At 36.0% G+C, this 22084-nt stretch overlaps 1 protein-coding gene across 2 annotated transcripts in view; it reads right to left on the reverse strand.

Annotated features, from left to right (window-relative positions):
- The window catches only part of LOC143235193 (ras-related and estrogen-regulated growth inhibitor-like protein), a 30470-nt gene that overhangs the window by 7443 nt on the left and 943 nt on the right, over positions 1-22084 (reverse strand). Inside the window, exon 1 of one of the 2 annotated variants that reach the window (XM_076473120.1) lies at positions 812-1428. The exons of the other annotated variant lie outside the window; for it this stretch is intronic. Within the exon in view, the coding sequence (XP_076329235.1) occupies positions 812-878 (67 nt within the window). The 5' untranslated portion in view covers positions 879-1428. Of the gene's footprint in view, positions 1-811; positions 1429-22084 lie in introns of those variants that run through there. 2 annotated transcript variants of the gene reach the window in all.

Below are 22084 nucleotides of genomic sequence, written 5' to 3' on the forward strand. Positions count from 1 at the left end.
TTGACACAGTTCGTAAATTTAAACAATTTTTGTACTTTCACTTTTGCCCGTTATCACAATTTAATAACTTAATGCTAGAAAAGGGCGCCCAAAAGATAAATAGATAACTTCCAAGATTATTTATAATACCAATATTTATTTAATTTAAAGTTTTGAAAGAATTTCGTTTGTTCTAGCGTAAAGCCACACATTGAAGAGGGAAGCTAATAAACAAATAACTCATATCGACTCTTGGATTTCTCTTCTGTCACCAAATAATGGAATTTAACCATAGTCCGAAAACACGGACCGTACTTTGTTATGAAGTACTTTGTTCTAGCGTAAAGCCACACATTGAAGGGGGAAGCTAATAAACAATAACTCATATCGACTCTTGGACCTCTCTTCTGTCACCAAATAATGGAATTTAACCATAGTCCGAAAACACGGAGCGTACTTTGTCGTGTACCATGAAAGCCTCGGATTCACAATTCGGACATGCTAATCACTAGCTATATCCAGCCCGCATAAAAATATAAGTACAATATTTAAAATAAAAACAACTTGAATTTTAAACCAAGCTTAGTTGAATTATATTCGATAACTTTATGTCTGAATAAAATGGCTGTAATATTTAAAGAATTATTTGAGATATGATCTAAGTTTATACGAATAGTCCTGAAATATTATGATAAACATAGTAGAAAAATAATCATAAAATTTTACGTTACTGATCTTTAATGCGGCTAAGCCTACTTGAAAACAAATATTCATTCACACCTTTTGCTTTCCTTCTTTCGGAAAACTTCTTAGATTACGTTTTATGACTTACCAGATTTTCCAACTTTTCGTCCTCCAAGTACCACAATTCTAACACAAGACGTGGAAGCAACAATCATTATATTACTGATGGCACAGACGTAACACAAACAGTTTTGAAAAGAAGTGTAGGCTATAAATGTGTAACTTCTAAATCGAATGGAGCGTTTAAGTATGAAATAGCACTGTTTTACTTTTATAAATCTTATTTATCGTGCTATGACAAAGCACTGTAGCTTTCAGATGGAGTTCAAGTGTGAGAACACTAAAAATTCCCTCATATAAGTAAAATAATCGCATAAGAGTCACGACAGATTTATTCTTTGCGTGTAAACAATGGCGGGAAACGAAACTTTGAGAGTAAGCGTTGACGTGAACGTGTCACCGGTATAACTGAACGCTACGCGTTCCTCATCAGCAATTTACAACGATCGACCAGCTGCCGCTCGGGTCAAAAGGAACACCCACTCGCGAGTCTGTGGAACACAATGGCGCCAATACGCAGGTGGGAGCTCTGCAACTGGCGGAAAGTTCGTCAACCAATCACTTATGTCCCATGTGCGATTCAAAACTTGCAAGATTCAATCTTGACGTTAGAGGAGACTTCATGGCGGGAGGGAAAGTAATAAAATGCCATACTATTTTCGGGTCACAACTGAAAGAAAATACAAAGACCGATAGTTAAACGCATCTCTGCGCATGAATGAAGCACGTGAACACTTGTCCCTCCCCCCCTCCTGCCTCATATATACAATACTACATTTACCACATGAACGTAAGTGCTATTGGAATATTGGAATAAAACCTAGTAAAATTATCTAAAAAGCACCAAGAGCATCACGTTATATGCAAAATCATTACATCACTAAAGAAAGGAAAAAAGTGAGAACTGATTACTGCTCGAAATGATGGACTAGTAGAAACTATTAGAAACTAAAATCTAAATTGAAATTGGGTAAGAAAAGTATTTTTTATATATCTATTTGTTGTTAAATACAAAGCTACATACATGCTATCTGCGTTACACTCACTTCGGTTAATATTTAAACTCGATTTTTAGTGTTATAAGGAAGCCCTCTTAGAGATTCAGAGAGGTCCGGGTCACTTCTACCTTTTAAGACTCCTTGGTATAATCTTAAAAAAGAATGATAACATATGAAAACAAAACAAGACAATAATTAGCCCAAATGTAAAGGGAAACATAATTTGAAGATTAAATCTGTGTATATAACTTGCAGCTTTAAACCAAATGTGTGTATCATATTTTGGTCTGATTGGAAGGCACATAAAAACATGTTGTGAAATTTTACATATGCAAAAAATAATTGTCTGAATTTGAGACCCCTTTTGAGAAAGAAGCCCGGGCTAAATGGCTGTTTTGCCCTATCACACCCACCCTTATAACTGACCCTAGTTATAAACTCTGAGAGTTATCACTGGGCCACCGTGGGCAAGTTGTTATAACACAAGTATAAGGAAGTTGAAGAAAGAACACATCTACTCCGCACTAGTATTTTCTAACTATGCCAGTCTAAAACTAACGAAACGTCGTGTGTTGTGTGAACTTTGTTTTCTCTCACCTTGTACAGTTGAGTTTCATTTATAGATCAATAGGTAATGTTAATAGATTCCATTCTTCAAGTTACTAAAATTTCGATTTTAAAATCTTTCTTTACTTTATTTTCCTTTTCTTTTTTTTGTTTGTCATGTTCAACAAATATTTGCATAATCTTCAAGTCTCCCTTTATAAACCTTTATTGATATTAGCTATATCTTAGAGTTTCTATATCTTTAAACAATGTTTTTTCCTTCATGGATGGTAAACGTAATTTAGCAAACTTTTTAACAAAAACATAACTCATTTAAATAATGCATCAAATGACAATCCGTGTTCAAAGTATCAAAAACTTGTTTCTATGAATTACAGAGCAAAACCCCTAAACAACTCGATTTATATTATATCGAGAACTTTCAACCTGTACAATCATCTTGTAAAATAAAAATAATTCGAATTTGTAGTGACTATATCATGTTTTATCGCCCATTTTTCACACGAGTAGAGTTAATAATTCCAGACGTTGTGCTGACAGATCTGACTCCAGATGTGGAGACTGGCTGCCTCGCAGGACAGAAGAAAACATCTCTTTTACCAATATTTTCAATGGTTTTCTGTCTGTATATTGCCTTACTGACTCACCATATTTTTATAATACTCTGTTTTCTAATAGCCTCGTTCCCTCTGAATGTTGACGAGAGTCTTCTTTAGTTACCGTTTAGGTCTTGCTAGTGCGGAGGAGGTCAGTTTCTACCAGTAGGTCTGAAGGATATCTCTTGAGAGCAAGAAATGAGCCCTGAATAGATAATTATTAAAATATTACCTACAAACAATGATACAGGAAAACGCTGATGAACTGCGTTTTTCTTGTGTAAGTAATATTATTAGCAAATGACAAAGAAAAACCACTAGAACTTCCACTTTTGAAAACATTTCAAAGGAATTGCTTCCTTTCTTATTTCGAATTTAACCATCTTTCACAGATTCAACTTAGCGAGCATTCACGCCACGCATGTAATTGTATTATTTATATAGTCTTTGTCACAACCAATAAACTTTTATCCTATTCCAGTCGCTTCTTTTACGTAATTCTAAGCTACGTTACCAAAGTGTAGTCTTTTGATAGGACAGCAGTAGGTCTATGGACTTATAATGCTAAAACCCAGGGTTCAGTAGACCTAGTCCAACGTGGCTTTGCTCTGAGACAGGGTTTCCAAACTACAACCCGCGACTTCGGTTTATCCGGCCCGCCAACAGTTTATTGAAGTAATAATATAATATTTTAATATTATAAAAACAAAAAATAAAACGTAATTGAGCAAAAGTCAATCTAGTTGCGATACAGCCCGCCAACAGTTTATTAAAGTAATAAAATGATGTAATGGTATCGTTATTATTTTCATTTTTAATGATATAAAAATAAATAATAAAACATAATTGAGTAAAAGCCAATCTAGATGTGATACATTTTTTATTTGCTGAAAATATCATATTATTTATCGATCCCAGTGCCCTGACGCAGTATGTTTCTTCCCACACCTGCCCTATGTATCTCAGAGTGTGTCAGTGAATGCTGCTGTTTACTTTATGTTCGAGCTCATAGCTATTCCTAGTTATTATGTCAGGACAAGGGAAGAAGAGAAAAGTTGACTCTGAATGCAGTGATTTTAAAGAACAGTGGAATGAATCACGTAGCAAAACATCGTGTTTAATGTGCAACGAGACGATCGCAGTGCTGAAATAATACCACATTCGCAGACATTATCAAACCAAGCACTCATCACACTATTCTCAGTTCACGAGAAAACTACGTTCAAACAAATTCAAAACTTTGAAGCGTAACTTATCGTCACAAGAGTTTGTATTTGAGAGGAATGAAGCCGAGAATGAAGCTGCAACAAGAGCAAGATTCTGAATGGCACCACCTGTTGGCCAAGCGAGGAAAACAATTTATTGATGGTGAGCAAATTAAATTATGTATGACTGAAGTAGGCGAAGAAACGTGACTGGAAAAAGTAGACTTATTAAAGACTATCAGTCTTTTGGCGGATACAGTTGCTCGCAGAGTCGAGAACATTGAAAGCAATATTGTGTCTCCGCTGAAAGACAAGGACAAAGAGTTCAAGTGCTTTTCCATCGCGCTTGACGAGTCAACAAAAGTGTCTAACACTTCACAGTTGCTCTTGTTTATTCGCGGAGTCAATATTAATTTTGAAATGACTGAAGAATTAGCTTCTGTGCACAGTATGCATGGAACAACCACAGGTGACGACATTTTGAAAGAGGTCAAAAAATCACTAACTCGATAGAACTTGAAATGGAAACGACCGAAGAGCATTGCAACAGATGGTGGTAAAAATATGTGTGGTGCAGAAAAAGGTTTAGTTGAGCAACTTTACAAAGCTGTTGATAGTGTGGGTCGCTCTAAGCCTATAATTCTTTACTGCATTATTCATCAGCAGGCACTGTGTGAAAAAATATTTGGATCTATCATGTATCATGGAACCAGTAGTTTCAACAGTGAACTTCATTCACTCTCATGGACTCAACCATCTTCATTTCTATGAAATGTTTGGCAGAAATAGAAGCAACATATCTCGACTTGCCTACCACACTTGAGTTTGATGGCTTAGCTGTGACAAGGTTATGTCGCGACTTTTTTAGCTTAAAATTGAGAATGAGATTTGCTTAGATGAAAAGAATCCCCCTCAACCGTTATTCACAAAAAAGACTGGCTCTGGAAATTAGCTTTTACTTTAGACTTGACCATGTACCTGAATGAATTCAATGTTAAATTACAAGGCAAAACCGCGCTTATCTGCGATATGTACCCGAGGTGAAAGCATTTCAACAAAAACTAGTTGTTGTTGTTTTTTGAGTCCCATTTAATGAGGAGTTGCTTTACACACTTTTCATGTTGTGAAAAGTTCAAGCAAGAAGCAAGATCTACATTCCCACTAAGGTTTCCATAAGATATCCTTTCTGACTTGAAGTTACAGTTCAAGGAGCGTTTTTCTGATCTTGATGCGAGTGCAACAGAAATAAGGATCTTCTAAAACCCATTTGATTGTGTTATTGATGAATTGCCACCTGAAGCTCAAATGGAAGTGATTCATCTGCAATCCAATGATGTTTTGAAGGACAAATACAAAGAATGGAAACTGATAAAGTTCTATAAATGTCTTACAAGTGATCAATGCGTTCATTTAAAAAAACCTTTGCTCATGGATTCATTTCAGTTTTTGACACTATCTATTTCTATGAGAAGACATTTTCAAGGACAAAGTATGTGAAATCTGGTTACAGATCAGACATATCTGATGAACATTTGCAATCACTTGATAATAGGGAACACTAACTTTGAACCTCAATTGCCAAAAAAGCACCAGTTTTATGATTCTCACTAATGCTGAAAAAAGACAATTGTGCATCTCAAATATTTTCAATATGTGCTCTTATGAGAAATATATTAGTGGTGATGTATTCTGATCATGTATGTACCCCTACTTAATGTTGCCACAACCCTCCAGCCCTTGAAGCCTAAAAAGATCTACCTCCTGGTTCTTGCCCAAAAAGGTTTGGAGACCCCAGCTCTAAAACAAACAAACCTAAATGAAAATATTCGTTGCTTTTTTGTGTGTCAAAAATCATTGAAAACAACAGAATCTAACGAATTTTAGTTTTGACTGAATTATGTAGAATACAAAATTAGATTCGTGTATCACAGTGTACGAAATTATTTTATAGGTTGATAGGTTGCTAACACTTTGAACTTATAACTGTAGTCCTGAGACTCAATGAATTAGTCTTTCTGGTTGTCAGTTTTAGTAACATCTGCTTGGAAAAAAAAAAAAAAAACCCAGGTTTCAAGCCGTTGACTGCTTCTTCATCACGCTCAACCTTTTGAAACCCCTTTAAAACCCCATTAAATCGTTGAATGTTCATGAACCCCATACACTAGAAAGAAACCTTAAATTCATTACTTCACACAACAAATGTAAATATTGTAATGTTTGACTTTACTATTAAACATAAACCAAGAAAGACAAAAATCTATATTGGTATCACACGACCCAGCCGCTAAGATACGGATGTTTATTACTAAAACATGACAGCTGGTTACTTTAAAACACAAAATGTGTCAGGATGATTGAAAATTGAATATAATAGTAATATTTTATATCATTCAAGAACAAATGATTCTTTTCTTTAACATCGTTGCATTGATGGTGAAATAAAGTTAACCATTAAGTTATCTCAACTGGTTTAAAGTCTTTTTCATTAGCTAACTTACTGTTTTATGTAATCTTATGTAAAAGGGGTAATTTATTTGTAGTTAAGCGCAAAGCTACACAATGGGCTGTATGTGCTCTGCCTAACACGACGGGTATCGAAACCCGGTTTCTAGCGTTTAAAGTCATCGCTTCCATTTGAAGGAATGGGTGGGAGGGGATAATTCATCAGTTCAACTACTCTTCCATCTTGTCAATCAGTTCTATAACTATGGATCACTAATTCTGATAGCTTGTAAGTAGCTTGAACAAGTAACCATACTTGTTTGCTATTGTCGTGTTTTTTTAATAGGAAAGATAAAATGGGGTTAATCTAGTTATAACAGTGGTTTGGGTACCTAGCCTGTATGTATAATTCAGTGATAATTTATGTCAATTTATGTATTCACTTCATTCTTAAATTACACCTATTATATAAACGTATCGATTCACTCATTCACATCACAAGGCTTGAGTATCGACTTGATATTTATAGAAATTTTGTCTTCTTTTCTTCCTTATTTTAATTGTTTTAAGCCAATATTAGAAGCACTATACAAGATTTCTAGCCATCTACACTTAAGAACGCCATCAAACACAGTCAGTTAGACCCATATAAGAAGCATTACATATCGTATTTAGCCAGCTTTATATAATAATGGCAACACATACGTTCAGAACTCTTTTAAAAAAGATCCTGTATGTGGCGCTATACGATATCTATAAAAGTAAAAACTCTCACACTTGTCACTCAAGCCTGGGTAGCTGGCTGTGGTTAGTGTTTTGTCTCCAATCGCAGCGTCACGATAACCTTCAACGTTAGCACGTGGAGCCGTCTGTTAAGAGTTAACCACATTCAGTTTTTAACAAACTACCAATCCTTGCATTCGGCCGAGTCAATACGGCGCCTGTAGTTAACGTGAATTAATGCTGAGGAAAGCACAGACGGACCTGAAATACGATACGGCGTTATGGTGAGTGATCAAAACGTCACAAAGAGTTCTGTTCTGAATCCTGACCAACATGGCTTCGCTGATTTATTAATATATAACTAGGGAAATATGAGAATCTTTTAACTGTTGATGATGTCAAAACTTGAACCTTGGCTTCCAGTTAGGGATCATATTGTTTACCTACAATTTGTTCTGAATCACAATGCTTTCCAGGTCAGAAACTTAAATCAATTAGGCTTAGAATTTCAATAAAGTACAGTTACACTTGAAGGTGCAACAATACTTAAATATTCAAAAAGAAATTCACAAATATTTATGCAAGCGATATGAACTTCCAGGAGTTCCCCTTATCGTCTAAGTGTGTAAACAATTCATCTTCCGAAGACTGAGTTCGAAGAATTTAACTCATCAAACAAAGATCGTTTTCGTTCCAAATTTATAACGTCTCCACACAGAAAAAAGACAGGTTTTGGTCGAGCGTACTTCCTGTCTTCATAAAACAATCAACTTCAAGCACGTGTGGGCCTAACCAGACAAACTTTCCCATGCAATTTAATAACGTACACAAAAGACATTGTTACAGCAAGACTTATTTTTAGCATATTGTAGTAATAAATGGTGCAATTATAGAACAGCCTACAGTTTGTTTGCTTATATTATCAACTGAAGTTCACAGTGTATTTTACCAGTAGGAAAAACAAAACATTTTTATAATGGCTACATGGAGTACGTGATTTTAAATTATATCTTTGTTTATTACGTGATAAACACGCTTGTACGAACCAGTTACAGTACTACATTCAATTCATAAGATTTGTTTTTTATGGTTAGGGCGATGACAGAGGCTTAATTAAAGTTTTTGCGTATTGTATTCTCGCACGTAACGTTTGGATAATACGTATTTATGCTATGATTTACACGAGCAGTAACGAAAATGAAATAATGGAGCGTAGTTCAAGTCAAATGACAATTGTCTGCGAAAAGTGTGATATGAGAGTTATGGGTAATGAGAACAAAGATATGATCATATATATCAACATGAACAAATAAGCATAGCTATTTCTAAGTTTCATTTAAATGAAAAATATATATGTGATATTAATTATGAAACCTGAATTATGTCAAAATATAAGACGTAAATTATCGATATTAATATTGTTTCCAATTTCGCGCAAAGCTACACGAAGGCTATCTTCGCTAGCCGTCCCTAATTTAACAGTGTTAGACTAGAGGGAAGGCAGCTAGTCATCAACACCCACCGACAACTCTTGGGCTACTCTTTCACCAACAAATAGTGGGATTGACCGTCACATTTTAACGCCCACACGGCTGAAAGGGCAAGCATGTTTAGCGCGACAGAGATGGGAACCTGTGACGCTCGGATTACGAGTCGAGCGCCCTAACCACGTGGCTAAGATGGGCCCTTCATCAATATAAAACAATAAATAAGCCTGATTTGTAGTTATTCGTTCCCAATCGGGTCCGACGTGGTCAAACGTGTTAAGGCATAGGCATGCGACTCCTAATCTGAAGGTTGCGGGTTCGCATCCCCGTCGCGCCAAATATGCTCGCCCTCTCAGCCGTGGGGACGTTATAATGTGACGGTCAATCCCACTATTCGTTGGTAAAAGAGTAGCCCAAAATTGACGGTGGCTAGTGATGACTAGCTGCCTTCCCTCTAGTCGTACACTGCTAAATTAGGGACGGCTAGCACAGATAGCTCTCGAGTAGCTTTGTGCGAGATTCAAAACAAACAAACAAACGTTACCAATCGTTCACTTCGTGACGAATCTAAATAATAGAAATCAAGTTTTCCTATGGAATTAGATATTTTGTCTTATATATAATGTTTGTTATTTGAAGTAAACTGAAAACTAAAGTTTGGAATAATTTAAGATCAAAACATAAATTCAACACTTATTCTTGCCTTGTTATCACTAGAATACAGATACTTTGGTTCTAGCGAATCGACGATTTTTATAAATAATAAACTATTATTTAAAAAGAAATAAATATGATAAATAATTGAATACATCTAGTCATAAGTAAAAAACACAACATTAAGCATATTAAGCGGGTATTTATGGGTGGGAACAATAACTTGATTATCTCATTGGATGGATTGTTCTTAGAATTGTCTAGAATGCATCACACATTAGTTACCAGACTGGCCACTCGTATCACATAAGTGAAGTATAAATGTAAAAGTATAAACCTGTGATAAATGGTTAATGGCAAACCTAATCTGATTTAGTTTGTATTCAAAAGTTGCCTTCATGTAGTTCTGACCTTTCGAGAAATACTATTTCTCAAGCTAGCTTGCTCCTTAACCTGAAGTAGAGTTAAGTGTAGTTTTTGTTTGTTTGTTTTTTGAAGAGGAGAATGGGGACTGGAGACTTAACCCTTTCATGGCTCCAAGGACTGACATATCACATGATAAATGTACAGAAGTCAAAGCATTGGCTGGTCAACAATATTTCATCCGAAACATTGATGGGATTCTTCATTTCAGTAGGAGTTGAAGGAATGCTCGACTCACAACCTGTGGATCACAGGTTCGAATTCCTTCTTAGAATCTGCCATTCATTGATAAAAGAGTAGCTACACTACTAAATGAAGGGAGGCTAGAACTGATAGCCTTGGAGTAGTTTTACTCGAAATTCGAAACAAACCAAACAATGAAACGCATAGATGGCACTGCTAGTAATAGAAATGGTCGAAAACTGAAGAACTCAAGAACAGTGAGACACATTTGAATGAAGTAGTCTCATTGAACGTAAAGCTGTTCGAAAACGCTAAAGAAAAAGAGGTAACCAAACCAAAAGCTTGGGTGGGCATCGGACCACAAAAAGTGAATGAGAAAGATTTATTTTTACAGGAATATCGAATTGCAAGTACAGACAACGACAGTTTGTCTGATAGTGAAGAGGTGAAGGATAAGATGAACCTTTCTTTTCCAGGGTTAAACTGGGAGTGTCTGTCTACATAACTGTCTTTGGACGATTGTGTATGGCTACGCAGCGAACTTGGTAAATCTCAGTGACGACAGACATTCAATAAATATGTTGTTGTTGTCTCATAAAACAGCTAAGCCAAGAAATAATGTTTTAAATCTCGTTATCCGGAAAACACTCAGTTTGTTTTGGTTTTGGTTGAGTTAAGCACATAGTTACACGATACTATCAGTGGTCTGCCAACCACTAGTATCGAAACCAAGTTTCTAGAGTTGTAAGTATGCATACTGCTGTGCCACTGAGGGGGGTACATGAAACCACTCAGCAAAAACCAATGAAATACAGCAATGTGTACAGAAAAAGAACATGAGATTTTACAAGTCAAAACACTAAAAAAACAAAATAACATGAATGCGTTGTCAAGAAGCTTTCATCGAACCTTCAGAGACAAAATGATCTGGTATTTCCAACTGTAAAGGTCATAAGGCGATACCTGGTCACTTTTGTATCCCTCTCGATATCCTACGCGTTTTTTATTTTTCTACTAAAAAAAAACACTTAAAATGTATGAAAACTAACGCAGGACATCAATGCAGCCAACAATTCCAGTTCGAGATATAGAAGCTAGTTCGAACAGCAATGTTTTCATTACTCATTAATTTGGGTTATTTATTTGTGTTGTTGGAAAGACTTATTGCCGAAACAAATAAACAACATTCCGACACGGGCAGAACTTCAAGCAGTTCTTAAATAGCAAGATTATATGTATTAATAACAAATAAGTGAAAAATAGATTAGGAAAAAGCGTGAGACAAACAAAACTGACATTGTACAAAGCAACAAAACTGGCAAAAGAAATTTAAGCCTTGGATGAACGCTGGGATCACTCAGTGAGTATGACTGGACGCTTTATTAAAACATGTGATCTTTACGTTAAACTACTTTTTTTCGTGAACACATTTCCAGAATACACTATTATATTATTCCCGTTAAGTTTGGTTTCCTTTTACCATGAAATATAAACACATCAACATTGGTACTTGTACTTACACGGTAGTACATAATGGCTTGAGTATCAATAAACTGAAGTCCTCAAATATATTACAGTCAGTACAACCCAACAATTGATGTACAGATGACGTCAGGATACTTTGTTAACAACGTACACAAATCTTATACGGTTTCTTAGAAACTAAACTATTATTGTTGTTGTATTTGTGCGTGTGTGATTGATTGATTTTGTCTTTTTTTTACTGATGTACGGCGTGATGTGTCTAATCTGAGTTTACCGACTCGTACCAGTCAAATATAAACGCTTTTCTGCAATTATAAGCAAAAAAGTACTTTTTTTGAAATTATATGTGTGAAGTGAAGACCAATCATCAGTGCAAAATGAATCAGAAGTCACAAACCAAAAACTAATGCATAAAAATTTCACATTCACGTTCCTCAACATGACATGTTGGTGGCATGTATAATAATAACTCTATTGTTAATCCACTGTTATTTATTGTTTTCGTTTTTAATTTTGTATTTGGTCTGAGTCATAATTACTTCAAAAGTCTTTGATATCATTTTACATAAAGTAATATTTTTTAATTAATACGAGGTTCATAAGATTACCCGTTTTCATCCGTATGTTGGGTAACTTTTCAAAACTTCATTTGCAGTCCAACGGTGGGACAGCAGTAAACGCATGAACGTACAGCCCTAATATCTAGAGTTCAAGGGTCCGGCATGGCCAGGTGGTTAAGGCACTCGACTCGTAATCCGAGGGTTGCGGGTTTGAATCCCCGTCGCGCCAAACATGCTCGCCCTTTCAGCCGTGGAGGCGTTATAATGTTACGGTCAATCCCACTATTCGTTGGTAAAAGAGTAGCCCAAGAGTTGGCGGTGGGTGGTGATCACTAGCTGCCTTCCGTCTAGTCTTACACTGCTAAATTATGGGCGGCTAGCGCAGATAGCCCTCGTATAACTTTGCGCGAAATTAAAACAAAAAACAAAGTAGGGTTCAATTCCTTACGGTGAGTAGAACGCATACATATTGCGCAGCTTTACGTTAAAACAAGCAACCGTTGTGTATTAGTTTATATATTAGTATCATTGTCGACTTTTAATTTATATTATATAATACTAAGATTTTATTATATTTGCATATGTACATAAAATATGGTTGACTAATATTTTTGTGTACTTCCTTATAGCAAAGCCACATCGGAATATCTGCTGTGTCCACCGAGAGGAATCGAACCCCTGATTTTAGCATTGTAAATCAGAAGACTTATCGTGGTCACAGCGGAAGACTTTGTAAATCTACAAAATGTTCTGAAACATCTGGGTTTCAAATGTTTACCTACGAACAGAAAGACCCGGTGGGACAGCGTTATGTCTCCGGACATACCCAACTAAAATCCTGGGTTCGATTCCTCGTGATGAATAAAGCAGATAGTCTAGTGTGACTTTGATCTTAAATGAGAAAACAAACCAAGCGTAAAGAAATATAAACAAACCTTGTAGGTAGGTTTTAGTTAGTTTATTCTGTACTTGAAGAATAACATAATATGAAAAACGTAATAAAAATAGAAAAACATAAAACTTATTTTTTAACACTCCTACGAAAAAAATATTTACATCCACTAAAGTGATTTTGGGGCCTATCAGGCCCCATGTATTTTTCCAATAGAAACACAGTGATTTAGCAACATTCATTACAAACAACTTTAGAATGGCTCTGACAAACATTTTTTTTACAATTTGAGCAAACAATTTTCGACTGTCTATCTTTTGATCTGCCGCACAAATGGCATGGTCCTCTTTTTGCCCTCTTTGCAGGCGGTTCACATGAGGTTGTTTTGTCATTATCTTTGCAGTAAATTTCTTTGATTTCAAGCACCAATTGCCGTATAAATTCTCTTCTGGCTCTTGATTTATGTTGACGAAGAAATTCTGGATATTTTGTCGAGTATAGAACGAAAGCATTGTACGCAGCAAGATCTAGAATGTTATAGAATATGCAGACTGACCAGCGCTTTGATCGCCTCTTTGTTGTATAATATCTCACCAGTTGATCGAGAGTGTCGACACCTGCCTTCGTTGCATTGTAAAGATTGACGATTTCGGGCTTTCCATTCTCTTCTACTTCACCAGACTGATGCTGAGAACTCAGTAGTAGCACATATTTTCCTGGTTTGTCTGAGTGCCTGAGAAGAGTGATGTCGTCATGGTAGAAAAACTTTGGTGATAACTCTCTAGATTTTGCATTTATTTCAGGAGGCAGGAAGGTTCTTGATTTTCGTATGGTTCCAACAAGTCCTGTTCTTTTTGTTCGTAGGTACTTGGCAAGTGTCATTGTTGTGAAGAAATTATCTGTCGTTATTGTCCTTCCTTTTCCAAGAAATGGCTGACTCAGTTCTCTGACTATTCTTTCTCCTTGATTTGTTTCTGTTGTATTTCCAACCTTTCCAGTATAAATTTGAGCGTTGAGGAGGTAACTTGTCTTTGCATCTGTTAGGCACCAAATCTTTATTCCGTATTTGCCTGGCTTTGTCGGAATGTATGTTCTGAAGCCAACTCTTCCTTTGAAGTTACATAGTTGTTCATCCACTGTCAGGTATTCGTTTGGGTTGTAACTGTTTTTGCAATTTTCAATGAAAAAATTCCAGACTCCAGAGACGGCGGCATCTTTGATTTCTCTATTTCTTTGAGAGTGGATGTCAAATCTGATTTTTGAGCACGTTTTTTTGAATTTGTCTTGTGTAATCAGTTTTCGCAAAAATGGCAAACCGAATTCGGTTGAAAACATTTCGTCTATCGATGCATTTTTGGATTTGCTTATTCCAAGGAAAAGATTAGCTGCGATCCATTTCCAGAGGTCTTCTTCAAAAATTGGTTCTTTCATGACGGTGTTTGTTGAGTGAATGATCTGTTCCATCATATTATCAGAGATGAAAATTTTGAATGTTTCGAATGGTGTAGAGACTCTTGGAGCAGCTTGCCTTGTAATGCCTGGGTTCCCATTGAATATATTGAGAGCTGCGGTTCTCCTGTTGATCCTTGAAGGTGTTGTTGAATAACTAAAATTCTTATCTTTGGACAAAAGTTCGTTCACTGGCATCGTAGTAAGATCTTCTTGATTACTTTCTTCACTTTCAGAAGGGTACGGCGCGATTTCTTCATCATTTTCGGCTTCAGAAGGATCATCATCACAACGTTCAGAGTAGTCTTCGACATTATCATGTTCACTTTCATCGTTGGATGGTTTTGTTAGTAAATGTACAGTTTCATCAAGAGATATCATTTTTAACACGGTTTGAAGATTTCAGCTCCTATATATATATAGGATTTGTGGATTCTTCTAGAATATTCTAGATTATTCTAAATACTTCTGTAAAGTTTCTAGAATGTTCTAGAACAGGCGTGGGCAAACTAGGCAATAATCAGGACCGTCTAAAATTATTGTTGGAGTAGAGTTATTATCCTAAATATCCATCTTTTGAAAAGAAGTTGTAAAATTAATATATTTTTATTATAATTTGCTTTTTTCGGTTGCCCAGGCCTGTTCTAGAATTATTCAGGAAATAAATAAAGTCATTTTTATGTTTTTTGATCTGGGGCCTATTAGGCCCCAAAATACCCTTAGTGGATGTTTAAAAAATTTTTTTTAAATATTATTTCGCAAATATCTGAAAAGTCAAAATATTATTGCTCCTTAAAATATATAGGGATAGGGTCAGTTAATGGCAATTTCATTTAAATACAAAATTATTAGCCTAATATTAATAACCTTTCAAGTTGCTCTGGGGCCTATTAGGCCACAATTTTCGTAGGAGTGTTAAAAATAACCGTTTTAACCAGAACTGCCCCTGTTCAGCGGCTAGTCTAGGTTTTAAAATATAGTCACAAGCAGCTCATTACAGACTTTCGCCTGGCTGTGATTTGTCAATCCGAGTATGACGTTCCCGATAGCTTTACATTCAAAGCGTTATTGGCATATCTATCGTAGTTCATTTCCTAACGTTAAAAATGAATAAGTTATTTTTGATAATTATTCATCATTTTTATATCATATAAACTTGAAAAACTATTTTAAACTAAAGAGGAAGAATATCTACGTTAGCCGTCCATAACTCATCAGTAAACATCACCAACCAAACCGCCAATTCTTGGGCTAGTCTTTTGTTAATAAAAAGTGGGATTGAACGTCTCATTATAACGCCACCACATTTTCATAGCCCGTTAGTGGGGAAATTGCCAAAACTCTTTTTGCGGTCGTTTCAGAAGGTTTAATATAACAGGATTATGTGTTGGTCTTATCTAATTAAATAATCTTAATACGTCAGTTTATACTGTATTATTTCGTTTATGTACTCCAACATCTGAAATATCTGTGTATTTGATGGAGAGTGGAATTGTAATAAAGTTTTCAAAGAACATGAGGTTAGACTTAAAGTGAACTAAACCTAAAAGTAATAACGATGTTATTTGTTTGTTTGGTAAGCTACACAATGAGCTATCTGTGCTCTGTCCACCACAGGTATCGAAACCCGGTTTCTAGCGGTCTGAGTCCGCAGGCATACCTCTCTGTTACTGGGAGGACAATAATATAAGAGGTATATGTGCATATAGATCAGTAATTACATATAACAAACAACAGTTGATGCCATATTAAGAACTGATCTTAAATTCTTAAAAACTAATTGTAAAAAAAATACAAAATACAATGGTACTGAATTGGAAAACAGGAACAATAATAGCCTAAAGTTCAGTTGTTCTAGAAGTAGAATTATTGATTAAATGTACTTTGTCATTTTTTTAAAATGCTTCTCATTTTAGGTCTCCAGATAAAATGTTTGTCTTTCGTCAGTTATTGAGTAATTGGTAACATTAAAAGTTTCGTCTCGAGTTTCCTTGCTGTGAAAACTGTAATTTGTAATAAAACAAATAATGAAATACACAATACTGTTTACTCACTTTTATCAGCAACCATAACGTATCCGATTCACCACGGCTTTTTCTTTCTTTGTTTATTGTATAACGAGTTAAAACAAGAACAGTAATTGTTTTTCTATAAATGATAGTGTTGACCAGACGACGAGTTTATGTGTGTATTCGTTAACACTTATTTCTGGCTCGTACACTGAACAAATATTTACAGAAGATTGAAATATATTACCAATTATAACTGACCTGCTTCCTTTTGAAATTATTCATGACTGTTTTTAAACGTTTCGTCAACCCCCCGATTCCCCATATATATATGTGAGGCATAGTCGGCGAGGGAAAGGGGAAGGAGTTCACAACGACCATCCAAATATTACAAAAAGTCCACTGTCTTCTGAGTTAAAAAAACGGAAAAACTTAATATTCACATGAAATAAAATACTTTGTGTAGAAGAAAAAGCCCCATTTTACCCCCTAAAAATACTCTTGTATACACACTCACACCCTGTAGTGCTGGAAACGACCCTGTTGTATATTAATGATCTTCACAGGCACAACAAATAACAGATGATAACCATCTGTTCGTTAGGCTGTGTTGCCCCCCAGTGGCTCAGCGGTAAGTCTGTGGACTTACAACGCTAAAAACCGGGTTTCGATACCCGTGGTGGGCAAAGCACAGATAGCCCATTGTGTAGCTTTGTGTTTAATTCAAAACAACAACAACATCGTTAGGCTGTGTGACTCTTCTGTTGTCCAAGCTTTATACGTCCTCCGCTAATACAGCGGTAAGGATATGGATTTACAACGCTAACATCAGGGGTTCGATTCCCATAGGTGGGCTCAGCAGATAGCCTGATGTGGCCTTGTTATGAAAAACACACGTATACATGCACACCAAGCTTTATATATACATATAAAGTGTGAACCTGAGTTACTTAATCACGTTTTCTGTATATTTCTCGCTCTTTTTTTCATATCTGATCATATTTCCAGTCGTTCCACTGATGTTCTTCAGTTTACCTTGTTTATATTCTATCATCCTGTATAAACAGACACAAAATAATTATAACAAAGATTCTCAAACTTTGACAACATACTAGACTTCTTTTTGCTAAGAAAAAGAAAACAACACACCTACTTTACAATGTGAGAGATTGCGCGGGATAAACAACTTTGGGTAAGTTTAAAGTGTCACGGTTGCTAAGAAGTGCCACCTGGCAAGATAAACAAAAGTTATTTACAATATTTTTCTTTACTTTTTATATTTCAATTTTTTTCTAGCAGATTTTTTTTTAAATCACAAAATCTTAGGGGGGGGGAATGACGTGCAGCTGGCGCCTTCCTAGGGAAGTGCGCCCCATAGCTTGAGAACAATATGTGTGAAAATTCCTTACTGAAACCGAAAGTTAAGTAAATATAAACAGTTAACAGCGACACGTTGTCTAGTCTAACGTGTTAATCTTGGTACTTCATATAATACTGACTTAAAACAGACAAATTCTCATGCATGCTCCACATTTTATTATATTTTTATGTATTTCTTTTGCTGGCTAAAAAAGGCTATTAAATAATCAACCATTTCCACTAAAAATGTATCTCAAGACGGCTGGTACGGATATTAAAACTTTTATTAAAATAGAGATAAACTTTTACTTTAAGTGGGTTTCTCGTCATCACGAATTCCCATCAAAAGTTAAGTTAGATATCTATGCACTTTATAGCTCGTTTTGATTACGTAAATATTTATAGTTATCTTTACGAAGAAATGTTAATGTTTTAAAATCTAGACCTATGTTTAGGGTGCTGTGTTGGGCCTCTTTATAAAAGATACTCCTAATAATTATTGTCCTAATGTTGTGTATAGCACTATCCATGGCGAAAGTGTTTTGCTTTTTTTTTTTTCTAATTTCGCGCAAAGCTACATGAGGGCTATCTACGCTGTACAAAGTGTCCATTTCGATTCTGTGAATCATGCTCTTAGCACCATCTGTGGACAAATTAACTGTTGTTCTTCTGTGAAGCGTGCTCTTACATCTGGCAGGTGCTTGGTGTAATTTGTTCCCGTTTTTGTTTCAAAACCATTATTGGTTGATGATGTCTAGGGGACGGTGGTCTAACCTTATAAATTAACCTTTCCACTTGATTCCAAAGAAGTTATAGGGGGTTACGTCCTGGCTATCGGCCGACTCTGAAATGTTGGTATGGTTAGTTTTTTTTTTATTTGTGCGTGTAGTACATGTGCATTGTTAATTATCTCTTTTGTACTTGTAGCACGTGTGTTTGTTAGATTTTCATAGTTGTAGTACATGTGCATTGTTAATTTTCACATTTATATTGTTGTATCTGTACATTATTCGTCTTATAATTTATATTTATAGCTCGAGTGTTTGATAGGAGTCATTATGTCGATGTATTGTTTGTTTGAATTTCGCTCAAAGCTACACGAGTGCTATCTGCGCTAGCCGTCCCTAATTTAGCAGTGTAAAATTAGAGAGAAGGCAGCTAGTCATCACCACCCACCGCCCACACCTTGGCTACTCTTTTACCAACGAATAGTTCGATTGACCGTCATATTATAACGCCCCCACGCCTGAAGGGGCGGTCGTACTTGGTGCGACGGTTATCCGAACCCACAACCCTTAGATTATGAGTCGAGTGCCTTAACCACCTGGCCATGGCGGGCCAACACCGATGCGGAATAAAATGTTCACAACTACACAGATGCGTAGAACATTACAAAGTGATTTATTTATTGGGTAGGTGTTTCCTTCTGTCGTCTGATTCAAACATATGTAGTGTCAGTGTCTGTTGATGAAAGGCTATTATCAGTGTAATCCAATATGTTGCAGTCTCTAATATGCATGCGACACCATTACTTCCGATATCCACATTTATAATAGCAAATCATTTACTAAACATTGTTGCCAGGTATATTCTCCATCATTCAATCAAAAAACCTTTTAAAAAATAAAGATATACATATAGATACCTATTACGATCTTTATTAATTTTAATTTGTACAGAGCTGTCTGCATAAAAAAATCTTATTAAGTACTGAACTAAGTAGAAACTAAACAATAGCATCTAGTATACAGAGTCAGACTAAAGAACATTGTTTAATAATGAACTGGAAATTAGTGTTGGAACATTACCTAACACTAAATGAAAGACTTTGGGGCCGTAAAAAAAAGTATATAATACGAACCGGAGACATATGGCAGCTAAATTAAGTTAGAGAACAGTTTCTGAACTGGTTTAGAGACGTATCAGTAACAGTTGCAATCCGGCTTATATAAAACCGTAGTAAGTTGACTAGGTTAGCGTATCAATAGTCGAGATACGGGTAACACGATAGATAATAACCCTCTATCTTATTGCTGTTGAGTGTTTCCAGGAATTAAACATCACCCAACAAAACACATATTACGATTATAAGTTTTGAGAAATATCAGCTTTCCTCAGCTCAATTAGATTGACAACATGAGACATTACTCTCTGAAATTGAACACGTTTGAAGTGGGCAATCGATCTGGCATATATTTTTTCGCTTACGTTGTTCCACCCATATTTAACCTTATTCTTTCTCAAAGCGTTTATGACTGATAACAATGTTGGTTCTCTTCAAACGCCATCTCGCGGTCAAAGGTTACTGCAACAGAAAAAAAAAACACTGAAATGTGTTTTGTGTGAGAAAGTAAACATTGATACCGTTAGTTTGTTTTTTGAATTTCGTTCAAAGTTCTTCCTGGGATATATATAGACTAGATGGAAGGAAGGTACTGAATATCACCGACCGCCAACTCTTGGGCTACTCTTTTATTAACGAATAGTGGGATTCATCATCACATTATAACGTCTCCACAGCTGGAAGAGAGTGCATGTTCGGAAATGGGATTCGAATCCACGACCTTCAGATTGCGAGTCGAGTGTCCTAAACACCTGGACATATCAGGCCCTAGAAACCACTGGAAATAAATACTAATCAGGAGTCATATTTAGGGCACACCAGAACATTCGTTTGACACAGAATTACAAAAGAAGTCAAGAATGTCCAAAATATTCAATGCCACAGCTTATTTAGAAATTTTAGGAATACAAACCACAAAATAATAAATTTTAATGTAACATTTGTTGTTTGAAGTTAAGTACAAAGCTACTCAATGGGTGATCTATGTTGTGTTTACCACGAGTATGGAAACCCAGGTTTTAGCCACTGGGGGTCTTTATGTAGCAAAAACATTTCGATTGCACACAGCAACACAAACTTATTTTTGTAAATGTATGTCTCATTGCAAAGAGACATGGTGAGAAATAACTAGGTTTGTATGTTGTATATACAGTGGAACCCCTCTAGAGCAGCCATCTTCGGGACTGAGACAAACTGGCCTGATTAGAGGGGTTCCACTGTACATAATTAGGGATTATGTAAACAAAAAAAGGGACTGTGGTTGACCGAAAAGGTTGACTTTTAAGGGGTGACCGAATCTGAGGGGTGGCGGCTTAGAGGAATCCACTTTAATTGTAAAAAATTCGTGGTCAGAAAGAATTTGGTTTTATTTTTATATATAATTTTAAAACGTCTGTTTGTTTTTTTGTTTTGAAGTTCGCACAAAGCTACTCGAGGGCTATCTGTGCTAGCCATCCCTAATTTAGTAGTGTAAGACTAGAGGGAAGGAAGCTAGTCATCACCACCCACCGCCAACTCTTGGGCTACTCTTTTACCAACGAATAGTGGGATTGACCGTCACATTATAACGCCCCCACGGCTGAAAGAACGAGTATGTTTAAAACGTCATGGTCAAAAATAACTAGGTTTGTATTTTTTAACAAGTTCAAAAAGTAACATTGTATACATGAAACTGATTTCATTAGCAACCACTAGGGAAATTGAGAAGTTTGTGCACAGTTAATAAGAGAAAATACTGGCCAGCATGACCAGGTGGTTTGGGCGCTTGATTCGTAATCTGATGATCGCTGGATCGACTCCACATCACACCAAACATACTTGACCTTTCAGCCGTGAGGGGTGTCATAATGTGACGGTCAGTCCCAGTATTCGTTGGTTAAAGAATAGTTCAAGAGTTTGCGGTGGGTGGTAACGGCTAGCTACATTCCATTTAGGCTTACACTGTTAAATTAGGGACAGCTGGCACAGATAGCCCTCGTGTAGCTTTGCGCAAAATTCAAAACAAACATACAAACAAAACAGAAAGAAAATACCGAAGATGAAACAGCCGAATCTAGTGAACCAGCTAGTTGTCAAAATGTTTAAAAGCATTACGTGTAAACACAACGACAACTTAACTCGAGGAACAATAGCCATGTATCTTATTAAATATTAAGCACCTCTGTAAAAACACATTTAAATTCTCACTTTACAATGGATAACCGTAGTTCAAAGCAATTATTCTTAAAATAGCCGTTGGGAGGCGCCTTTACTACAAATTGTTTTTTTTTTTTAATTTCACGCAACTCTACGCGAGGGCTATCTGCGCTAGCCGTTCCTAGTTTAGCAATGTATGACTAGAGGGAAGGTAGCTAGTCATCACCACCCACCGTAAACTCTTGGGCTACTCTTTTAGCAAATAATAGTGAGATTGACTGTCACATTAT

The sequence above is a fragment of the Tachypleus tridentatus genome, chromosome 12 (assembly GCF_004210375.1).
Source record: "Tachypleus tridentatus isolate NWPU-2018 chromosome 12, ASM421037v1, whole genome shotgun sequence".
NCBI lineage: Eukaryota > Metazoa > Arthropoda > Merostomata > Xiphosura > Limulidae > Tachypleus > Tachypleus tridentatus.